This window comes from Pseudoliparis swirei, chromosome 17 (genome assembly GCF_029220125.1).
Source record: "Pseudoliparis swirei isolate HS2019 ecotype Mariana Trench chromosome 17, NWPU_hadal_v1, whole genome shotgun sequence".
NCBI lineage: Eukaryota > Metazoa > Chordata > Actinopteri > Perciformes > Liparidae > Pseudoliparis > Pseudoliparis swirei.
The window spans coordinates 2,617,165-2,639,026 of NC_079404.1; the positions used below are offsets into that span (position 1 = coordinate 2,617,165).

The window sequence follows — 21,862 nt, forward strand, 5'->3', positions numbered from 1 at the left end:
TTTATATATATATATATATTTATACAAATATATTTTGATATGAATATATATATACATTTATAAATATATTTATAAATATTTGGATATATAGTTTTATATAAATAAATATATACATATTTGTAGATAAAATCAATATATTTATAAATACATATATATTTATATATAAATAAATATTTATATAAATATAAATGTACATACATATATTCATGATGGTTATGAGAGGTTTGCATGTTCAGGTTTACCAGTGTTGGCACACAATGTGAGGAGTGATCACCACCGAGTGGTGAAGTTCTGCAACAGCCCTGAACAAAGAAAACAAACCGTAAGGCCTTCCAGTTCCAGTTTAGTTCTTTTCAACATTTATTAAGTGCAAAAGAATACTCACGACGTCATTCGATCGTCACACAAATGGGATTCACACCGTAAAAGATTATTATCGAGTAGAAATGGAAAAGGTCTGTGAAAAACATTCCTGCACAGAGACACATAAATAGGCACTTCGCTTGATCGAAGACATTTCAAACTTCTCCTGCACGGCGGGCTGCGATACACGACATCAATGCTACTCAAAGCTCCCACATTTCCTCGGACATTGAACTCTCATGATGCAGTTCAATACAAACAGGAAATAAACAGAACATCAACTTCGATTTCTCCAAGAAAGCTTCAAGTTTTCTTTGTACCAACAGCCCACCGTCCGCTCGTCTCTTCAGATCTCTACAGGAGCCATACTGTGTGTGTGTGTGTGTGTGACCTCAGACCAGCTTTTAAGTCCACACAACTATTTCATAAACAGACTACATACATCCCTCTTCTATTAGTACGGATGCTTTGCCAAGTTAGTGACGCTCATCGGTGACATGGAGAAAGACGCATAAGGTATCACACGGGAACTTTCATATCACCAGGATAATCAACAAATACATAAATGAATGCTACGTTAAAAAAACACTGGCAGACGGGCCTGTTTCTGACATCAACACAAACGACATGCAAGAACAATATTTTTACACATTTTTCAAAACGTTAATCCTGAAGACGATCATATAAAAAAATACCACGTCTTATATATGTTTATATATAGATATATAATATATATTTAATATTATATATATAAATATAAATATATTATATATGTATATATATAATAACCATTTCACTGGTCGTGTGGGATCCAGCTGCAGATGTGCATTTCGATGCACATGAAATGCTGCGAGTCAAAAGCATTAATGAACCATCGGCTGAGGAGCCACTGCCCTGTAGCGACAGCGATATGTTTTATGAAGTAATATTTGTTATTATTGGATCATCTTCCGATGTCAAATCAAACGGAGGCACTGGTTGGCTTCGATACACGCCGACTGGGATACAAAGAAACTCTGTAGTCTAAGGACACGATGGACATGAGTTAGCACTGTGTGAGAAACCACTGGCTTTGCATAAAGGGTTAGGGGGGGGGGGGGGGGGTCGGACCACCAGTAGTTTGAGAGTATGGACCCAGGACGAGAGGTGAGTCCTTGAAGCCAGATCAAAATATCTATTTGATAAATCTGGATAATTCTCTAATAGGAATCAAAACAGAAAAGTTATTTTCTGTTCTCTTCTTGACGCTGTAGCTGCAGTCGAGCTCCTCTTCTTTTTCTTTGTGCTGCACTACTTGAAATGGAGCTCCTGCAATGTGCGACGGCGACAACCGGGTGGCGCCAGACTCCCTCGGAAACATATAAACAATCTAAACTTCAAAGGATTACGAGTTTAAACACAACACAACAGTAACAGTTTACCAGCAACCGATACATACGTGAGTCATAGGTACACCGAGCACCTACATTAAACATCAGTTAGTTTTTTTTTAATGATTGCGTGAAGATGAGTCTCGCAACTGATCCTGGATCTGCTTGAGAAGCATGAAGACAGGGCTGCGAACACGCACCCCTTGAGACGCCGTCTTCACTCCGGAAGAGCAACGATGTGTTTGGGTCTTCAGAGAGCTGCTCCGATGGCAAAGAAAGTTAAAAAAAAGAAAGAAAAAAGAACAGCCACCTCTCATTTCCTTCCCTCCTTTCTCCTTGTCCCTTTTCACTCGTGTCCTCATCCAGCGAGCGGACGTGGACCGAGACGGACGCGTCGTCCGAAAAGGAGAAGTCGATGTTTTTGAACTCTTTCAACTCACCGAGACTCCGAACCTGCAGCGACGCCGTCCTCCGTCGGTCAGATGGAGATGGAGTTGCCATGGAGACGACCGGGCGGCAGGCCGAGGCCCGACGGCTCCGCACCGAGGTCATTCGGGTCGACGCGGGGACCGGAGGTGGCGGCGAGGTCGTTGAGGTTGGGCGCGAGGTCCGAGGGCGACGACGAGGCGCCGACGCCGCCGCCGGCCACGCGGCGGAAGACGAAGTGGAAGGGCGTGGCCTGCGAGCGGCTGTGGAGCTCCGCCTTGATCTTCTGAGGGTGGGTGTCCGGCGCCAGCTGCTGGCCGCTGCCCTCCGTCAGGAGGAACAGGCCGTAGTTCTCCGGGTCCGGCACTTTGAACTTGTCGGCGCACACGCGACACACCTCCTCCACGGTGGCGTGCGGGCGCACCTGGAGGGTCTTGGCCGTGCAGCCGCTGTCCAGCTCCTGCAGCGCCACCCGCAGGTAGTTCTGAGGGGTGCAGAGGGAGCAGGAATCAGCGCCGCGCTTCGGTTACGGGTTTCTGGAGGGTTCTCAACCTCCAGTAACAACCAGGCCCACGTTAATACACCTGGTCGTTAATACACCTGGTCGTTTATACACCTGGTCGTTAATACACCTGGTCGTTAATACTCCTGGTCGTTAATACACCTGGTCGTTAATACACCTGGTCGTTAATACACCTGGTCGTTAATACACCTGGTCGTTAATGACGGCGTCCGTACGGTCACGGACAACCTGGAAAAGTCCTGACATTTTAAAATAGGTATTTACAGGACTGGAGAAAAAATAATCCTAAAATGTTGGAAAAGTCATGGAAATTATGTTATATTCTTATGTTCATTTATGCTGAGTTTTAAATAATGAATATGCTTTAAAAAAAAAAAAGATGCTCTAAATATAAGCCGGCATACGTGCTTTCATACTCGCAGATTTTCCGCGCTGCAAGTGAACGCACCTTAACTGAAAAGAGAAATGTTTATTCTTTTAATCTAAACTATTGTCTCATTCATTTGAGTCATTTAAGGTTATTTACTGTATGCTTTGGAATCCTCTTTGTTAGTTTAAATACGACATTTTCTCACTTTTTCATGTGTAATTAGAGATTTCACAAAATGTTTGGTCATGTAAATTTGGTTTAAAGTCCTGGAAAAGAACCCTGGTCAACATGTGTATGAACCCTGTATTAATACCCCCCAAAAGCCTTCAAAGTGAGCATTGAAACCATCTCCGGAGCGAGAGGCTCTCCAGCGCGGCCGCGCCTCTACCTGGAAGTCTTCGATGGACGGCGCCGAGCGCTGCGCGGTGCGGCGCCGGTGCCACTGGTGCAGCGTGTCCCTGGTCTCTGAACTCAGCACTCTGGCCGCCTGCTCCTCCTGGAAGTTACGGATCAGAGACATGGCTCCGTATGCGCTGGTCAGGTAGTAGCCACCTGGAGACGCACACACACACACACGGTTAACGCTGCGTCTACATAGAAGGGAAACATTATTTGAATGTGCGGCCGCCAGACACAGACCTTCTCCGTGGAGCAGAGAGGGGTCCAGCAGCTCCATCATGTAGAGGATCTCGTTGTCCAGCTGGGGCATGTCGCACTGAGCCAACACGTAGGTCAGCATCGGCAGGAAGTCATCGGCACCATACAGGCGACCTGAGAGGGACGGTTGATACATTTATTTATATATATATATAAATAAATAATATACATAAATATAAATATAAATTAAAAAACTATATATATATATGTATTTATAAAAATATATATATACACACAAATAAATAAATATAACAATATATATATATAAATAGATAATATATATATATAAATAAATATATATATACATATATAAAAATATCTATATACATAAATAAATATATCTTTGTATATATATATTTACATATATATATATATATATCTCAAAGTATCTATATGAATAAATAAATATAAACATTTTGTTTAATATATATTTATATATATATATATATATATATATATTTACACATAAATACACATGTATACAAATAAATACATATAATCATATTTATTTATAAACATATATATTTAAATAACATATATATTTAATAAAATAAAATAAATATATAAAATTATATGAATGTATATGTATAGACAAAAGGGGAAGATAATTAAGTGCCTACCCGAGTTGTCCTCCATGATGGTGTAGATGAGCTTGCAGACCCTCAGCAGCATGGTGACCTTCTTCTCGGGCGAGTACAGCTTGCTCATGGTGTGGAACTTTTGCTTGATCTTCTCGATGGCCACGGGGTCGGGGGGCGGCGTGTCGGCCACGCCCATCTCCTGCGGCTGCCGGGCCTTGGCCAGCGCCAGGTTCTCCCGGAGCTCCCTCCACTCGCCGCTGCGCACCTGGAACTCCTGCAGGGCGGCGCTCACCACCGGTTTGAGAGGCTTCAGGACGCACTTGTGCATGGCCTTCTCCAGGACTCGGTCTGGGGGAGAGGAGGGAACGGCTGAGCTTTTCCAACATGAATTTACTGTAATATATAAATATAACATTTATCTTTTAAAATTTCTCTATATATATATAAAAAATTCTACATATATATATATATATATAATATTATATAATATATATTATATAAAGACACATGTTTAATAATATTATAATATAAATATTATTAAATTATATATTCAATATATATATATTACATAATATATATTATAAAAAGACAAATGTTTAATAATAATATTATTATATTATATATACAATATATTTATAAATATAGATACAACATTTTATATATATATATAAAATTCAAAAAATATATATATATAAAAAAACCATATATATGTTTATTTATATTTTTACACTGTCTTTTCACATGCTTTTGGGAGACTTGTGGAAACATGGTAACTTCACAGAGACGGCACCTGGATTACATTGAAGTCAAATCCAATTCTTTGAGCTCCCGCTTTGTGCCTCTCGTGTATTTCTGCAACACGGATGAATTCCCTGAACAGCTCAGTTCCCGTTTGATATCCGAGCATAACCGAACACCGCCTTGAGATAACAGCCTCGGAGACATAGATCACAGATCACTCCCGACCGGTCACCACGGCCTTGCGTCTCCACCTCTGAAGACGGGCGCGTAGCCGCCGGTCTGTTCTGAGCCAAATCCCAAACGCCACGGTCAAGGTGAACGTGTCACGCTCCTTATCGGCCTCGTTAGTCGGGACTTACAAACTTCCTGGAGGCGTTCAAGGCCGGACCACTATGTGTGTGAAACACAAGACTCCAGCAGGAAGGCTCCCGGCCCCTTTGGAGAAATTCAACCAATTCTTAATACAGTTTTCGATACTTCTGTCACAATCAGAAGGAGAAGCAGGAGAAGCTGCCCGGCGTTGGTAACTGCGTCTCAAAGACTCTTCAAACAGAAGGTTTGTCCACACAGCTTTTACGAGCTCTGACTAGCACCAACCATGACGTCACGATGCAGACCACAGGGATGCTGAGTAAGTGCTGCGTGTGCTGTTTCTGTGTGTGTGTGTGTTGCTGACTTTCCTTCAGAAAGTGGTGAAGTCAGCAGGTTTTTTTTCTTTTTGGCTTAACACATCAGCTCACATTTTACTTTCCACGGCATCCAGCATCGGCCATTCCCGACTCGTCTGTCATTATTTGTTGTGGGTCCGATCGGGAAAGTCCCCACATCGCCGCTACCTGCCGACACCTGAGCCCAACGGCACCGCCTCACCTCCTCATTCTTGTTGATGTTCTACTTACTGAAGAAAGGACCCAAATGAAGTTCTCCACTCTCAAACTCCTCCCCTTTTCTAAAAGACAAAAAGAGATGCATCTTAAATTAGTCCATGTTGTATCCTCTGAATGCTCTCTTGCATTTGCCATTCAATTGGGAACGTCAACATGATGTTGTGTTGTACGCGATGTCAGTCAGTCCATTTCTCTTGCTGGTTTTATCCGTTTTATATGGAATAGAAACCAGTAAGACAGACAAAAAACAAAAAAACAAAATGTCTTACACGTTTCCTGTCACCAGTATCATAGAGTCGACTACTCTCGCCAATTATATTCTATAAAAATCCTGAAAAACGTCCATTGCGAGAACCCGCTGACGTCTTCAAGCGTCTCGATTTTTCCAAATCGCAGAGAAACTTCCTAGAGGTGAGAAAAGCTTCGGCCATGTTGGAACCAGTCAGCTGGGGGAACGTCGTGCTGGAGCAGTGACGTCATCGATGAGGAGGGGCTAATGATGTGAATGCGTAGAAAGCTATTCTTTTATATTCTGCTTAGCAACAGAGCGCGTCATATTTACAGCGTGTTCTTTATTCACAAGAGCTCAGGAAGAGTTCTTCAACAGTCTTCTTTAACAGCCTCTTTCCTCGCGTCGCTTCCTTTGAGGGCGACTCACCGGACCAGGTCAGCTGAAAATAGCCGATCGGACACAAACACACATTGGTTTTTTTGCAGGACAACTTCCCGCTCGATGTAAACGTCTCATCCCCCAAAACATCCTCGACGTCCTCTTTGACTAAACATCTCGTCACGCAGGAATTACAACGCCATCGAGGTAACATCAACACTTTAAAAAAAGTTTCTTTGGCCTTCGACATTCGATGACAAATAAACATCCTTCCACAACGGATGTTTTTGGGGCGGAACTTCAAGCAGATGGGACACAAACATGAAATATGACGAGGACACGGAGACAATGACGCCGTCTCTCCGGCGGGGAGGCGTGTCCATCGGTCCCGTGGACGGCTCACTTCCTGCTCCGAGAGCAGACGCCTCGGATATGAGAATCACAAGCAGGTTGAGGAACTAACTTCTCTAGATTATTCTCTCGAAGCCTCCTGGATGGAGCGGTCGGGGGAATTATCGAGGCCTCGGAGAGGGAGGGGGGGGGGGCAGCTTTTTTTCTGGGACGTCAGTGGAAAGTTAATATCGGACACATTCCAACACAAATATATAAATTGACGCGGTGCACGTTCACAAACACGTGTCTGGTGTGTCATTTGATGAAATTCTATCGACATAAAGATGCAACACTGATCCTACACAGAAGGCAGGAGAGGAATACGATGGAGGAAAATTGAGAATCGTGTAAAATGTACCCGTCAACACTCGCCTGGTTATTTATCACCGACAAACTATCGATATATTCACAGATAATATTCAGATAAAAAGTAATTCGGCCTAAAAACTAAAATAAGTGCCTCGCATCAGGGTTCAGAGTGCGACCCTAAAATTGCATTTCTTTAAAGTTCAAAGTTTAAGAGCTTTGGAATATGCAGATATTATAAAGAGAGTTCACAGTACATATATTAACTTGTACATTTACACAATGAGCAACACTCGGGCTCTCAGCCTCTCGATGTGGCACCAGTGGAAGACAAGGAACTCTATTCTGCCTCCACAACACTCCCCTCCCCCGCCTGGACACCCTGAGCCCAAACACACACACACACACACAGACACACTCGTAGATGGAAACAACAACAACAGCATGGTCACCATCTCGCGTGTCTGAACCTCCCCTTCGTTTCTGCACACTGCCCTTCTTTGTCCGTCTGTGTTCACCTCGAGATAAAGTCGCAACCACGAGTCCGGATTGCTCGGCCCTCATTCACATGCGAGAAGAAATAATCATGTGGAGAAAGAGCAACAAGGAATCGTACAAAGAGGTGGTCAGAGGAGGACGGGGTGAGGGGGGCTCGCCTCGCATGCACCCGCTCCCATTGGAGAGCGGGCTTCAAAAGAAGTGGAGTGGGAGGGACATTGCACGACTTGGCGGCCGGTCGGCCTCCGAGAGGAACGGAAAAACACCCCGGAGCTGCCTCCACAACATGTTGCGCAACCATTCCAAGGGTTGTAAAAAAGAAATAAAACAACAACTTTCCCATCCATGTGAAAACAATTGCATCATTCAGAGAAAGAGCCAAGAGAAGGGCGAATGTTTTGTGACACACATCTTCCATAAAGTTATTGGCATCAGAGATCAATTCATCCTGACTTTTCGTCTCTAGTCGGGGGTGAATCCCTGATGACATCACCGTCATTTTATATCCTCCAAAACGGAGGGGAGTAGGAACCACGCTCCATCCTGTGGACAATTTCTGACCTTCCACTTGAAGAAGATGTCAAATAACAGATTCCAGCATAGCCCCCAAATAATCTAATTTTAACTGATCATTCTAACAATAAAAAGCGTATCATTGAAACTCTTAAAAAAAAAAAAAAAACATTGAAAATTCATGCCGTTTTATTATGATGAAAAACTGCAGTTTTTTTCACCCAATTCCTGACTTCATAATTCCAGTCGGTGGCCGGTAGAGACCGGTCGGCTCCCCAGCTCCTTTCCCCCTGATGGAAAACCCTCTGTGTCCTCACAAGTCTCTCCATCCAAGGGCTGACGCAGCCACTGAATCTTGAATGATGCATGCCGAGTGTGCATCAAGCCTCAAAGTGGTTGTGCCCCCCCCCCCCTTCCTGTTGTAAGATGGAATAAAAGGATGGATCCAATACAGGACACTGGCAGTGCACTTAGTTTAAAAACAGGAAAGATCGTTCCTGCACCATGTTCACCTCGTCCTTGCCTTCTTCTTTTTTTTACCGCCGTACGTGAACTCCGATCGGCCTGAGGGGCACACGGCTCCGCCAGGAATGCACGCGTACGAACAAACACGCCGTGCACGTGTCCAGCTGCAGACGGCGTGCGAGGACAAGTTCCCCCCGATGTCTTCACCGCAAAAAACTAAATATCGAAACGAAACTGCTGCGTCTGCATCGAACGCCGACTCAGTGTTTCCGTTCGACGCTGAAGATTCCTCTGCAAATAAATCTAAATCATTCGCGCTTCCTGAAAACAAAATCACTAAAATAATTGAAACGCACGCAGAAATGACTTCACCCCCCCCCTTCGAGTTGAGTATGATGTCATAATGCTTTTAAAAAATGAAAAAAATGCAGTCCTAGCATTTCAGCGGTTGACCAAACCTTTAAAGCATGCGACATACTGACAGCCACCGTGACTGTTATTAAAGCACCGAGCTGTGAAAGGTACGTAAAGGTACGTAAAGGTACGTAAAGGTACTCACCGATCTGGTCTTCGGGAATGAGGCTCTCGATTGGCGGCTCCAGCTCGGAGCTCTGCCTCAGGTAGCTCTTCATCTGGGTGATGAACTGGCGGAGGGTCTGCAGCAGCTCCAGTCCAGAGGCGTAGCCCTGCAGGGCCTGGGTGCCGGCGCCCTCGCCCATGTAGCCCAGGTAGTCCCGCACCAGGCAGCCGAAGTACGAGCCTTTGTCCCTGGACAGCTCCACCACCCTCCGGATCGCCCTCTTCTCCGGCGTCAGCAGCGAGTTGAACACGCCGCTCATCTTGCGCAGGTGCCTTCGCAGGGCCCTCTGCAAGATCAGGGCGCCGGCGCTCGGGCGCCGCCTCGCGCGGAGCCCCGGCGGCACCATGGTGAGGTCCTGGTCCTGGTCGCTCTCGAGGCCGTAGTCGGGATCCTCGTCGTCCTCGTCGTCGTCTTCGTCGTCCTCGTCGTCTTCGTCGTCCTCCGTGCTGCGGGACGGCGGCAGGGAGAGGGGAAGGTGGGCGTTGAAGTCGTCCGCCGTGGGCGGTTTGGGGTCGTGCAGCGGCGGAAGGAAGAAGGCCGACGACTGGGAGAAATCCAGAGAGTCCGAGGAATCGGTGGAGAGGCTCATGTCGCTCAGCCGCTGGCCGCGAGCGCTGCGTTCCTCGCCCGCTTCCTCTTCTTCGTCTCTTCCGGTCGCTTCGGCCCGCCCGCCCGTCGCCACCGGCGTGCCGCCCGGAGGACTGACGGACCCCTGGGCGAGGGTTCTGGCGGCATTCCGCCGACACAGCACCGCCCTGACCAGAGCACTCTCAATAGTCTGTTCCTCCAGCGCCAGGTGGCACTGGGCGTCCTCCTGGCTGGACGACGGGGAGGCCGTGGCCCGACGTCCAGAGGAGGAGGAGAAGGATGGCAGAGAGGGCCGGGGGATGGATATGGGGGAGCTGAGTCTCTTGGGAGGGGAGGACGACGGGCTGATGCTCAGCGAGGAGCTCAGCCGGAAGAGGAGGCTGCTGCACCTCTCCCTCTCCTTCTCCTTGGGGCCGTTGACCCAGGGGATCTTCTCCGGCATGCGGCGCTTTCGGAGGAGCTGCGACGCGACACGAGGCGGCGGCGGACGCGGCGGCGGCGACCGCGGCGCGCTATCTGCGGCGCTTATCTTCGGACCGCCGCCGGTTCCGCCGCTATCGTCCCGCGGCTCCAGGTTTCCGTCCGGCCTCTGAAGGTCGCTTTGACCCGACGGGCCGCCGTCCCTTCGATCCGAGACCCGGTCTCCGCGAGCGTCCTCGTTGTCGGTCTCCAGGCCGCCGCTCACGGGTTCCTCCCTCGCCGAGGGATTCGAGGCGGTGGCGCGGTCGCCATCCGGTTGGTGCACCTTTATGAAGAGGGGGTTGATGAAGCAAAGCGCTCCGTTGGACTGGCAGCGCTCGAGCTCCGATGGGGTGCGAGTCCGAAGCCCGGGGTGCCCCGGGATAGCGGCCGAGGAGACGGGGAGAGGCGGTCTCTCCGGAGAAGCGAGCCCGGAGCCTTTTCTCCTGCGACACGTCGGAGAATCCCAGAAGCCTGTGTGAGACGGAGAGAGGAATCTCAATTCAATTCAATTCAATTCAGTTTATTTGTATAGCCCAATTTCACAAATTACAAATTTGTCTCGGAGTGCTTTACAATCTGTACACATAGACATCCCTGCCCCAAAACCTCACATCGGACCAGGAAAAACTCCCAAATAACCCTTCAGGGGGAAAAAAAGGGAAGAAACCTGGAGGAGAGCAACAGAGGAGGATCCCTCTCCTAGGATGGACAGATGCAATAGATGTAATGTGTACAGAAGGACAGATTTAGAGTTAAAATACATTCAATGAATATGACAGAGTGTATGAATAGTTCATAGTAGGCATATTCCACGATGGAGACCTCCACGATCCATCAGGCAGATGGCGGTGGGGAGGAGGAGGGCGGAGTCTCAACAGGACAGTGGCGTAGTCATGAGCAGGAATTTACGACCCAGACGATCCATCAGGCAGATAGATCTATGCCGTCTCATAGGGTCCGATGACCCCATGAGACGTAAAGTCAAAGGACTTCCGGGAGAAAGCAGAGTTAGTAACGTGTGATTGAGAGATGAAAATTCATCCTTAAGGAGAGAAAAAGAGGAGATAGGTACTCAGTGCATCCTAAAACGCCCCGGCAGCTATAAGCCTATAGCAGCATATCAAGGGCTGGACCAGGGCAAACCTGATTCAGCCCTAACTATAAGCTCTGTCAAAGAGGATAAACGAGGTGACTGTGTCTGCCTCCCGGACTGAAATTGGAAGCTGGTTCCATAAAAGAGGAGCTTGATAACTAAAGGCTCTGGCTCCCATTCTACTTTTTAAGACTCTAGGAACTACAAGTAGTCCCGCATTTAGTGAGCGTAGCTCTCTAGTGGGGCAATATGGTACGACAAGCTCCTTAAGATATGATGGAGCATCACCAATCAAGGCTTTGTAGGTTAAGAGAAGAATTTTAAAAGTGATTCTTGATTTTACTGGGAGCCAGTGCAGAGCAGCTAGTGCAGGAGTGATGTGATCTCTTTTCTTAGTTTTAGTGAGAACACGAGCTGCAGCATTCTGGATCAACTGGAGGGACCTAAGAGATTTATTAGAGCAGCCTGCTAATAAGGAGTTGCAGTAATCCAGTCTCAAGTAACGAACGTGAACCAATTTTTCTGCATCTTTTGAGACAAGATGTGCCTGATTTTGAAATATTACGTAGATGAAAGAATGCAGTCCTTGAGATTTGCTTTACGTGGGAGTTAAAGGACAAGTCCCGATCAAAGATAACGCCAAGATTCTTTACAGTGGTGTTGGATGCCAGGGCAATGCCGTCTACAGAATCCACATCACCAGATAATTGATCTCTGAGGTGCTCAGGGCCGATTAAAATTACTTCGGTTTTGTCTGAGTTTAACATCAAGAAGTTGCAGGTCATCCATGTTTTATGTCTTTAAGACATGCTTGAATTTTACAGAGTTGGTTGCTCTCCTCTGGTTTTATCGATAAATATAGTTGAGTGTCATCTGCATAACAATGAAAGTTTATGGAGTGTTTCCTGATAATATTGCCCAAAGGAAGCATGTATAAGGTAAATAAAATTGGTCCAAGCACAGAACCTTGTGGAACTCCGTGATTAACGTTGGTGGTTATCGAGGCGTCATCGTTTACAAATACAAACTGAGATCGATCTGATAAATAGGATTTAAACCAAATTAGTGCCGTGCCTGAAATGCCAATCGACTGCTCCAGTCTCTGTAACAGGATGTCATGGTCAATGGTGTCGAATGCAGCACTAAGGTCTAACAAGACCAGGACAGAGAGGAGTCCTTTATCTGCTGCCATTAAGAGGTCATTTGTAATTTTCACCAGTGCCGTCTCGGTGCTGTGGTGTTTTCTAAATCCTGATTGAAATTTCTCAAATAAACTATTATGATGTAGAAAGTCGCACAACTGATTTGCGACCACTTTCTCAAGGATCTTGGAGAGGAAGGGAGGTTAGAGATCGGTCTGTAGTTAGCCAATACCTCTGGATCCAGAGTGGGCTTCTTCAGGAGAGGTTTAATAACAGCCACCTTGAAGGAGTGTGGTACGTGGCCTGTTAGCAGAGACACATTGATAATATCTAATAGAGAGCCGCCAATTAAAGGCAAAACGTCTTTAAGCAGCCTCGTCGGGATGGGGTCCAAGAGACAGGTAGACGTGTTCAAGTAGAAACCGTTGAAAATAATTGGTCACGGTTGATAGGAGAAAATCCTCCAAATATACACCAGGGCATACAGCGGTTTCCAAGGCCATTCCACTTGAGAACAGATTGGCACTGGTTATGGGCAAGAGATTATTAATCTTGTCCCTAATAGTTAAAATCTTTTCATTAAAGAAGTTCATAAAGTCATTACCACTAAGGTTTATAGGAATGCTCGGCTCCACAGAGCTGTGACTCTCTGTCAGCCTGGCTACAGTGCTGAAGAGAAACCTGGGGTTGTTTTTATTTCTCTATTATTGATGAGTAATAGGCTGCTCTGGCATTACGGAGGGCCTTCTTATATGTTTTAAGACTATCTCGCCAAACTAAGCGGGATTCTTCGAGATTAGTTGAACGCCATATGCGTTCAAGCTTTCGTGACGATTGCTTCAGTTTGCGGGTCTGGGGGTTATACCAGGGAGCAAACCTCCTCTTCCTCACTGTCTTCTTCTTCAGAGGGCTATCGAGTCCAGTGTCATTCTCAGAGAGCCTATGGCACTGTCAACAAGATGATCAATCTGGGACGGACTAAAGTTAGACCAGGAGTCCTCTGTTATATTGAGACGTGGTATCGAATCAAATACAGAAGGAATCGCTTCTTTAAATTTAGCTACAGCACTATCAGTTAGACATCTAGTGTAGAAACTTTTGACTAACGGAGTACACTCCGGTAGTATAAATTCAAAAGTTATGAGGTTGTGGTCTGACAGAAGAGGATTCTGTGGGAAGACGTTCAAATGCTCAATGTCAACGCCATAAGTAAGAACAAGATCAAGCGTGTGGCCAAAGCTGTGAGTGGGTTTCTGTACTCTCTGACAGAAGCCAATCGAGTCCAACAAGGAGATGAATGCAGCACTAAGGCAATCATTATCAACATCCACATGGATATTAAAATCTCCAACAATAATAACTTTATCGGTTTTAAGAACCAAACTTGATATAAATTCTGAGAATTCAGATATAAACTCTGAATATGGACCTGGTGGCGGTACAGAATCACAAATTGAATTGGCTGTAGTGTTTTCCAGGTTGGATGTGAAAGACTAAGAACAAGGCTTTCAAATGAGGTGTAGTGTAATTTTGGTTGAGGATTAATTAATAGGCTCGATTCAAAGATGGCTGCTACTCCACCTCCTCGACCGGTGCCTCGAGGAATGTGAGTATTAATATGACTTGGAGGAGTCGATTCATTCAGGCAGACATATTCTTCATGGCTCAGCCAGGTTTCAGTTAGGCAACATAAATCAATGTGATTATCTGATATTAAATCATTCAGTAACACAGCTTTAGATGACAGAGATCGAATATTTAGGAGACCACATTTAATAGACCTATTTTGTTGCACTGCTGAAATAATTGTGTTAACTTGTATAAGGTTATTGTGTACGACTCCTCTTCTGCTTACTTTTGATTTATTTAATTGAAGTGGCCGTGGGACAGACACAGTCTCTACTCTAAAGTCAAGGGTGGGTAACTGCTCGAATGGAAGAGCAGAGAAGGGTGTTAAACTACAACTCTGCTCCCGGTTCCTGATCTGAACCCTGGGTTGTCATAGATTAAGTCCGTGATCAACTTGGTCATATGCGCAGAAATGAGACGCGCTCCGTCCAACGTGGGATGAATGCCGCCTCCTCATCAGATCAGGTTTCCCCAGAAAGTCTTCCAGTTGTCTACGTAGCCCACATTATTCGCTGGGCACCACCTCGACAGCCAGCGGTTGAAAGACGACATTCGGCTATACAATTCGTCTGTCTGCAAATTTGGGAGAGGGCCAGAGAAAATTACGGTGTCCGACAACGTCTTGGCATAAGCACACACCGATTCCACATTAATTTTAGTGAGTTCCGTGCGGCGGGCTCGGGCGTCATTACCACCGGCGTGTATTACAATCTGACTGTATCTCCGCTTATCCTTAGCCAGCAGCTTCAAACAAGACTCCACGTCGCCCGCTCTGGCCCCCGGGAGGCACACGACGGTGGTCCGTGGCTTCGCTATTTTCACGTTCCTGACTATAGAGCTCCCGATAACCAGGGTGTGTTCCTCAGCGGGTGTGTCGCTGAGCAGGGAAAACTGGTTCGAAACGTGAAGTGGTTGGTGCACATCAATGATGTGGACAGGGTAGAGTCATACACATCAGAACCGGGCCCAGACTCTGGGGCAACATAGTCGTGTGTAGTTTGATCTACGAGATTCAGTCGTTGCCTTTCCATGAGAGTTCTCCATGTTCTCCCGATGGAGCCACGTCGACGCAGAAGAACCAGAGATGGCGTCTTTGGTATTCCGTGCATTCTTCCTCCTCGTCCGATACCTGGTGCCTAAATTAGCCACGCCTTTTGGGTGTGACGATGCTATTCGCAGCTAATGCTTTTCAACTCGACGCCTCCACATTGTCACACAGTCGACACCGACTGAAGCGACGTCACCGGAAGACGAATATTTGGTTAGGTTAAGCCGCCACGAACATAGTAATTACAGTCTAATGCAGGTACAGTGTGTTAGTAGGCCACGTGAGAACATCCATTAACTCGTTCCAACCCGAAACCATGGCATGGGACGGTATTAACACGAAGCTTATGCTGCGCAAATTACAGCCTTACCAACAATGAAACGGACACGTTTCAGCTTCGTGTCTCCTGCTGTTCTTTCAGTGAGCAGCAAGTCCTGCAATTACTCCCGATCCCAAACCCCCCGATGCCGCCGCGTGCACAACCCTTACGGACCGAGTCCCAGAGTCCCAGAGCTCACCCGGACGAGCTGCCGGCCGACTCCTCTGGACCGGAGACTCCCTCTGACGGACTGAAGCGCTGCGTCTGCACGAGCTGGAACTCGACTACCTACTCAACGTTTAATCTGTGTTATGACTCAATGTTAATGTGTGTGTGGGCGGGCCCCGAGTGCAGCATGGCCTCCCTCCCCCCCCCCCCCCCTCTCTCTCTCTGACACATTTGTCCTATTCCCCTCCTACTCTACTCTTGTTTACTCGCTCTCCTATGAGCTTCTTCCTCCTCTGAGTGCTCTACTTGACTGTTGACAATATTATGCCATCAGATTCCATGTGCTAAGAGATATATTTCACAATGTGTTCCTCCTGGTTGTTTTGATTATTCAGCTACACACACACACACACACAGTGAAAGTTCAAGGTTAAATAAAGGGCGACTTGTAGCGTCACATTTATGACAGCTGAACTCGACCCAAAAATAGACAGAGCGTACACACACAACCCCCCCCCCCACACACACCCACACGTTGGGAATGTAAACAAACTGGGCTTCTGTAGAAATCAGGTGGATCAAATAGAGATATACTTGTATGTATAATATAAATATACTTTGTGGGCACCGTGCTTCAACACTAAAGCTGAGGGACAAACGGAAACACACAGGACGGCCAATGGGAAACGGCTCTGACGCTGAGCCCGTCAGTTGTCACTCGACAGGTTTATTAATCTCGCATGGTGCGATACCTTTGTAAATGCCAATAAAAAAAGATGTTTTCACTCCCAGCTTCACGGAGAGAAGGCGGAGCAAAGTGAAGTAGATCTTACTGATTCTTCCCTTGTTGAGACTATCAGGATCCAGAACAAACCCCGGCCCCCTGATCACAAAACAAGACACAACGGGAAAGGGACTGAAACTTCATCCTTGACCTCGGAAATCTCAAGCTCCACTCACAAGCCTTTTCTGGAGCTTTCAACTGCATCTCGTAGCCATCATGAAGACTATTTCACTCTGGTTATTTCATGTAGCAACAAATTCACAAAATACAACCACAAAAAAAACTGTTGGCAGACTGAAGTGACAGAATTATATAACGAAATCGTATTAAATGTAGATCCGTCTGGCTGATCCACCTCATGAGGTCATAATCACCTCAAAATGAACCTTAAATATGATTTCAGTTTATTCTAATTATGATTAAATGACAATAACCACAGGGCTGACTAGTCCTCCAGTGTAGAAATACTGTTTGGTTTCTTCTGGTTGAATGATAGAAGAATGGGTTGGGTTGACCGTGTGTGTGTGTGTGTGTGTGTGTGTGTGTGTCACTGCATATTTCTCCGGCTGGTTAAACTTCAGCTCCTCAAACATCAAAGTGCCTTCACAAAAGACAACAACCTGCAGTCAGAGCCGCACAACAGGTAACGCGACACCGCGAGCACGTCTTTGCTCTCGACGGTGCTCTCTTTTCTCGTCTTCGCCCCCGCCATTGATGTGGCGTGTGGTTGCGTCAGAACCGCCTTTCAGCCGGCAGCTCAAAGCACCTCCACCGACACAAAACACACCATTGTGTCGGCGCCCTAAACAGGAAGCCTTTTGTGAATGATTGAAAAGAGAGAGAGAGAGAGAGAGAGAAGATGTATAGAAAGTAAATATGCCCGGCGTTAATTTGAGACATTGAGAGTCTCGTTGAATCATCGCGAGTCACCCTGAAGTCTCAAAGAGGCCCTCAGGCTGAGGGGGGATGAGAGGAGGGGTTTTAGGTCTCAGGGGGAAAAGGTAGAAAAGAAAAGTCTACAGATGTGGGATTAAGTAAAAAGGCTGAATCAGCAAGAGCCAGTTCAGTTAGGTGTCCCTGTAGCTGCAATAAGGTCAAGAGTGTGAGACTATAGATGTGCCCAAAACCTTTATTACAGTCCTACTACACTTCTAATTTGTACACCAATTAATTTGCTAATTCTATAAGCAGAAGTAACCGCACTCGGCATGAAGTATCCTTTGTGTTTTGTATTTATATATTCCGTTTTCTTCTGCAGATACAACTAAATGAATGTAGCCTTAATACATGAAGCGTAGACTTCTATACAACCAGAGGAGTCACCCCCTGGTGGTCAGTAGAGAGAATGCAAGTACAAGGCACTTCCCCATTGGCTTTCCCTTAAAGAACTGTGACAACAAAGTGACTGTATTGAAGGAAACTTAGCGTCTCAAGTTCTAATGTTGAAATTCAAAAATACAGCTTTATTTTGGGTTCGTTATTCAATTTTAACTACTAAAAATGCATCTGTGCTTTCTTGTTTTGGTAAAGATTAAAAAGGTGCATTTTTTTGCGGAAAGCTTTTTAAAAATACATTCTTGCCTTTTACATTCCTTCCATGTCTTTGTTATTATTTGTTACTTTTTGTGTAGTTTTAGGACCAAACTTAGATCATTTTCTTTGCAGGAAAACAAATATATTGTAGATTAGACTGTAAAATGTGTGTGACCAGGCTGGTGTCCTTCACACAGTATTTCACCTTCAGCCTGACGTCAGCTCTCGGATTCCCCCAAATTAATATGCACGCCTGTTCCCCGAAACATTCAATCTCGAGAACCAACCTGCTCCGAGTTTGGCGACCTCCTCCAGGTCGGCGGACGTCGTGGCCGAGGCGATGGCTTCTGGAAGCTTCAGAGTGAAGGGCAGAACGTCCCTGAGGAAGAGATCGAGGGAAAGGGAAAAGGAGAACACATGACGCAACGACTTCTATACAACCAGAGGAGTCGCCCCCTGGTGGTCAGGAGAGAGAATGCAGCTTTGAGGAGGATGTCGTCTCCTTGTGATCGTGACGGTTACCGAGTGAGGAAACTCACCTGCTGATGCAGCAAAAAGCCACCAGACGGAAAAGGTCAGCAAAGCTCAGGCCGGAGCCCAGCAGAGAGAAAGCTGCAGGAGAGCAGAACTACGTGATCAAGACTCAGGAAGCCACTCAGGGAAATCATGAGCTCCATAAACAGATACGAAATGTACTTTTCACTAGACATAATACATCATGCCGATTCCTGTTTTCAAATCTAGTGTGTGAAAAAGGAATTGTTTCATAATCCCTAAAGACGTTTAAATTCAGGTAAAAACTGGTATTATAAGTGTCACGTAAATAAATTGCAACAAAATAGCAACAATAACGAAAAATCACTTTCCACATGTGGATACAAAAATTAAAAATTAAACTGAAAACCTGGCAGGAAAAATAAATCTCCAATAAAAAAAGAAAACATAGTTTTTCTGAAGGTTCCTGAGGGTTCTTCCCTTTTTTCTACCGCGAAAGGGTTTTTTCTATTTCTTGGGAGTTTTTCCTGATTTGATGTGAGGTCAAAGGTCAGGGATGTGGTATGTGTACAGGTTGTAAAGCCCTCTGAGGGGAGTTTATAATTTGTGGGCTGTATAAATTAAACTTCGGATCACAAGAGAGACAACAAAGAGTCTCCAACCTTTAGTCAGCACCGTCTCTCACAAGCGAAGCATTTGGAAATTCCAGTTTGGTGCCAAACCGTTGGCACACAACAGAACAAGACAACACACACTCAGGGCAGTGAGCTCAGGTTTGATTGAACGCTACAGGGAAAACCCCAGTTGTTCAGGTTAACTGAGAATAGAACAAGGAAGAAAAAGACCAGCGGATTTACTGGTATATTCATTCGGATGGGGCGACGGAGGAGGAAGAGTAAAAGTCACCATCCGGGTTGCCAAACACAGGCAGATGGATGTGTCGACGCCCTCGGACCCGTCCTCTCTGGACCGCTGTGTAAACAACACGTGTCTATAGACCAAGAAGTTCCTGAGCATGTTTGTCTCGGGACTACTTTCCAAGGTTCCCCCAGCCCATCGTTGTCTTGAGTCTCCACATCAGGGCAAATGAGTCGAAAACCAGGGGCAAACCAACGCGGTGGGGTCGAGATACGATCGGCCCTTTCTTTATTTTTTACTCCCGGGAAAGTGAACAGGAGTTGGGCTGTAAAAGACGCTGAAGCCCCGCCCCCCCCACACAGAGCCCCATCGCTTGTTTATTTTATGTTGTTCATTATTATTATTTTTATGCTCGTCAAACGAAAACTGACATTTGGGGTCGCAAGCAAGTTGTGAAGTAGAAAAAAATGAACACTTTTACACCATAGGAGGAGGACTTATTAACCTGTTGGGCAGCTTCTCGCACTTCAAAGTAAACATAGAAACGCAGAAAGGTTTCTCGGACACTTACTGTACTGGCTCTCCTTCACAGGGAAGTCTTTGACGGGCACCGCAGAGTCTTGGTTCATGCGCACAGAGATGACTTTCCTCTGCAGGCTGGTCGACTTCCTCACCACAAATGTCTGGGGGGGGGTTTGGAGAGAGAGAATGTCATAATACAAAAACACACATACCCTCCAGTGTTCGCTGAAACGAGTACGTCATCCTCGACGGAGCTTTGAGAGATTAATGTCAAGGTGTGTTTTTGTCTGTGCACTTTCCAGTATCCGAAAAGATGGCAGGTGCCTCACAGCTTCCCAACGCACCAATCAAATGGTGTTAAATGCATCACTTGTCAGTCTGGATTACAACGTGGCAACGAGATGTTGAGGATAAGAAGTGCCAATTAGCTACGGTTCAAAAGTTTGGGGTCACTTAGAAATGTTCGTATTTTTCAAAGCACGGTTTTTTCCAATGAAGATGACATTAAATGAATCATAAATACTCTCTCTTCATAGTTAATGTGTACATGACTATTCTCTAGTATTAAGTCTCTCCAGAGGTGTGTAGAGGCCCATCTCCAGTGTTCTGATGGTACATTGTGTTATCGCCTTAGAAGACTAGCGGAGGGGTAGAAAACCCTTTTTATGTGAGCGCAGCTGAAAACAGTTATGCTGCTGAGAGAAGCTATAAAACTGGCCTTCCTTTGAGCCACAAGAAGAACTACATTAATATTTACAATAAAAATCATTATTTATAACCTTGTCGATGTCTTGACTACATTTTATACTAATTTTGCAATTAAATTGATAAATAAAAGAGTGAGTTTTCATGGAAAACACCAAACTTCTGAACGGTAGTGTAGATTCATTTATTTCCCATGTGATCAAGTGTGTCTTTACACACTGTTGTTGATTGGTTGATTTTGCGGGCTGTGGTTTGCGGTGTGTATACTGAGCCGGTGCGGACGCCTTTACCCCGGTCGGCTGGCTGTGCAGCAGCCGCACGGCGTCCTGGTGGCCGAGGCCCAGCTGCAGCCACACGGCGTGCGTCTGCACCAGCCGGTCCAGAATGCTGAGGCGCCGGCGGAGCGAGTCGTAGCCCGAGTCTCTCACGCCGGCCGGCCCGGCTCGCATCCCGGCACAGGGAGAGGCCTGCAGGAAGAGACCGCCCACCTCTTCGCCCAGTCTGAAAACACAAAACGTGAAGCGTTCAAATCCCGGTGATGCAATTTTGCACACGTTGCCGACCAAATGGTCTCAATGGTCTAAATATAATTTAAATAAAACAGAAAAATAAATATCTGTGAAGTTTATGATCCATTTTAAGGTGGGACAGACCTACAAAGCTTGGACTCGCCACATAAAGTACATTTCCACAAAAAATACAGAGAATACAACATTGTGACAGCTGCAAAAGGCATGCATGGTGACAGAGTAGTACCAAAAAAATTAATAATAATGAATAAAAGACAAACATAGCTGCGAGTGAAGTCGATAAGTGGGAGTACTTGCTGTCGCAAAACAAAAATAGTTGTTATAGTAGTTATTTTTCAAGTGGCCTGTGCAGAAAATGGAGAGAAACTGAATTAAAGAGTATTAATACTCATATATTTGGTTATTCAGAATCAGAATCAGAATCAGAATCAGAAACAGGTTTATTGCCAAAGAATGAATGTTTTCACAAACAAACGAGGAATTTTTTTTGGTGGAAGGTGCAACATTTGGACATGACAAACAACAATCAACGCAAGGAGGGAGGAGGAGTGGGAGGAAGAGGGAGGAGGAGGAAGAGGAAGGAGCGGGAAGAAGGAGGAGAGAGGAAGGTGGAAGAAGAGGTGGTAGTCCTGGGGTGACAGTCAGTCAGTCCCGGGTCCATTGATGAGCCCGACCGCCGTCGGAAAAAGCTATTGGTGTGGCG

At 45.9% G+C, this 21,862-nt stretch overlaps 1 protein-coding gene across 1 annotated transcript in view; it reads right to left on the reverse strand.

The window, feature by feature from the left end:
• Positions 1–336: 336 nt before the first annotated feature.
• LOC130206920 (ras and Rab interactor 2-like) overlaps positions 337–21,862 on the reverse strand; it is a 32,220-nt gene continuing 10,694 nt past the window's right edge. The window contains exons 4-12 of the mRNA XM_056435194.1: positions 20,920–21,130; positions 19,974–20,085; positions 18,589–18,661; positions 18,337–18,428; positions 9,263–10,804; positions 4,330–4,638; positions 3,692–3,823; positions 3,441–3,604; positions 337–2,643 (exon numbers count right to left, since the gene is read on the reverse strand). Of these exons, the coding sequence (XP_056291169.1) occupies positions 2,212–2,643; positions 3,441–3,604; positions 3,692–3,823; positions 4,330–4,638; positions 9,263–10,804; positions 18,337–18,428; positions 18,589–18,661; positions 19,974–20,085; positions 20,920–21,130 (3,067 nt within the window). The 3' untranslated portion in view covers positions 337–2,211. The remainder of the gene's footprint in view (positions 2,644–3,440; positions 3,605–3,691; positions 3,824–4,329; positions 4,639–9,262; positions 10,805–18,336; positions 18,429–18,588; positions 18,662–19,973; positions 20,086–20,919; positions 21,131–21,862) is intronic.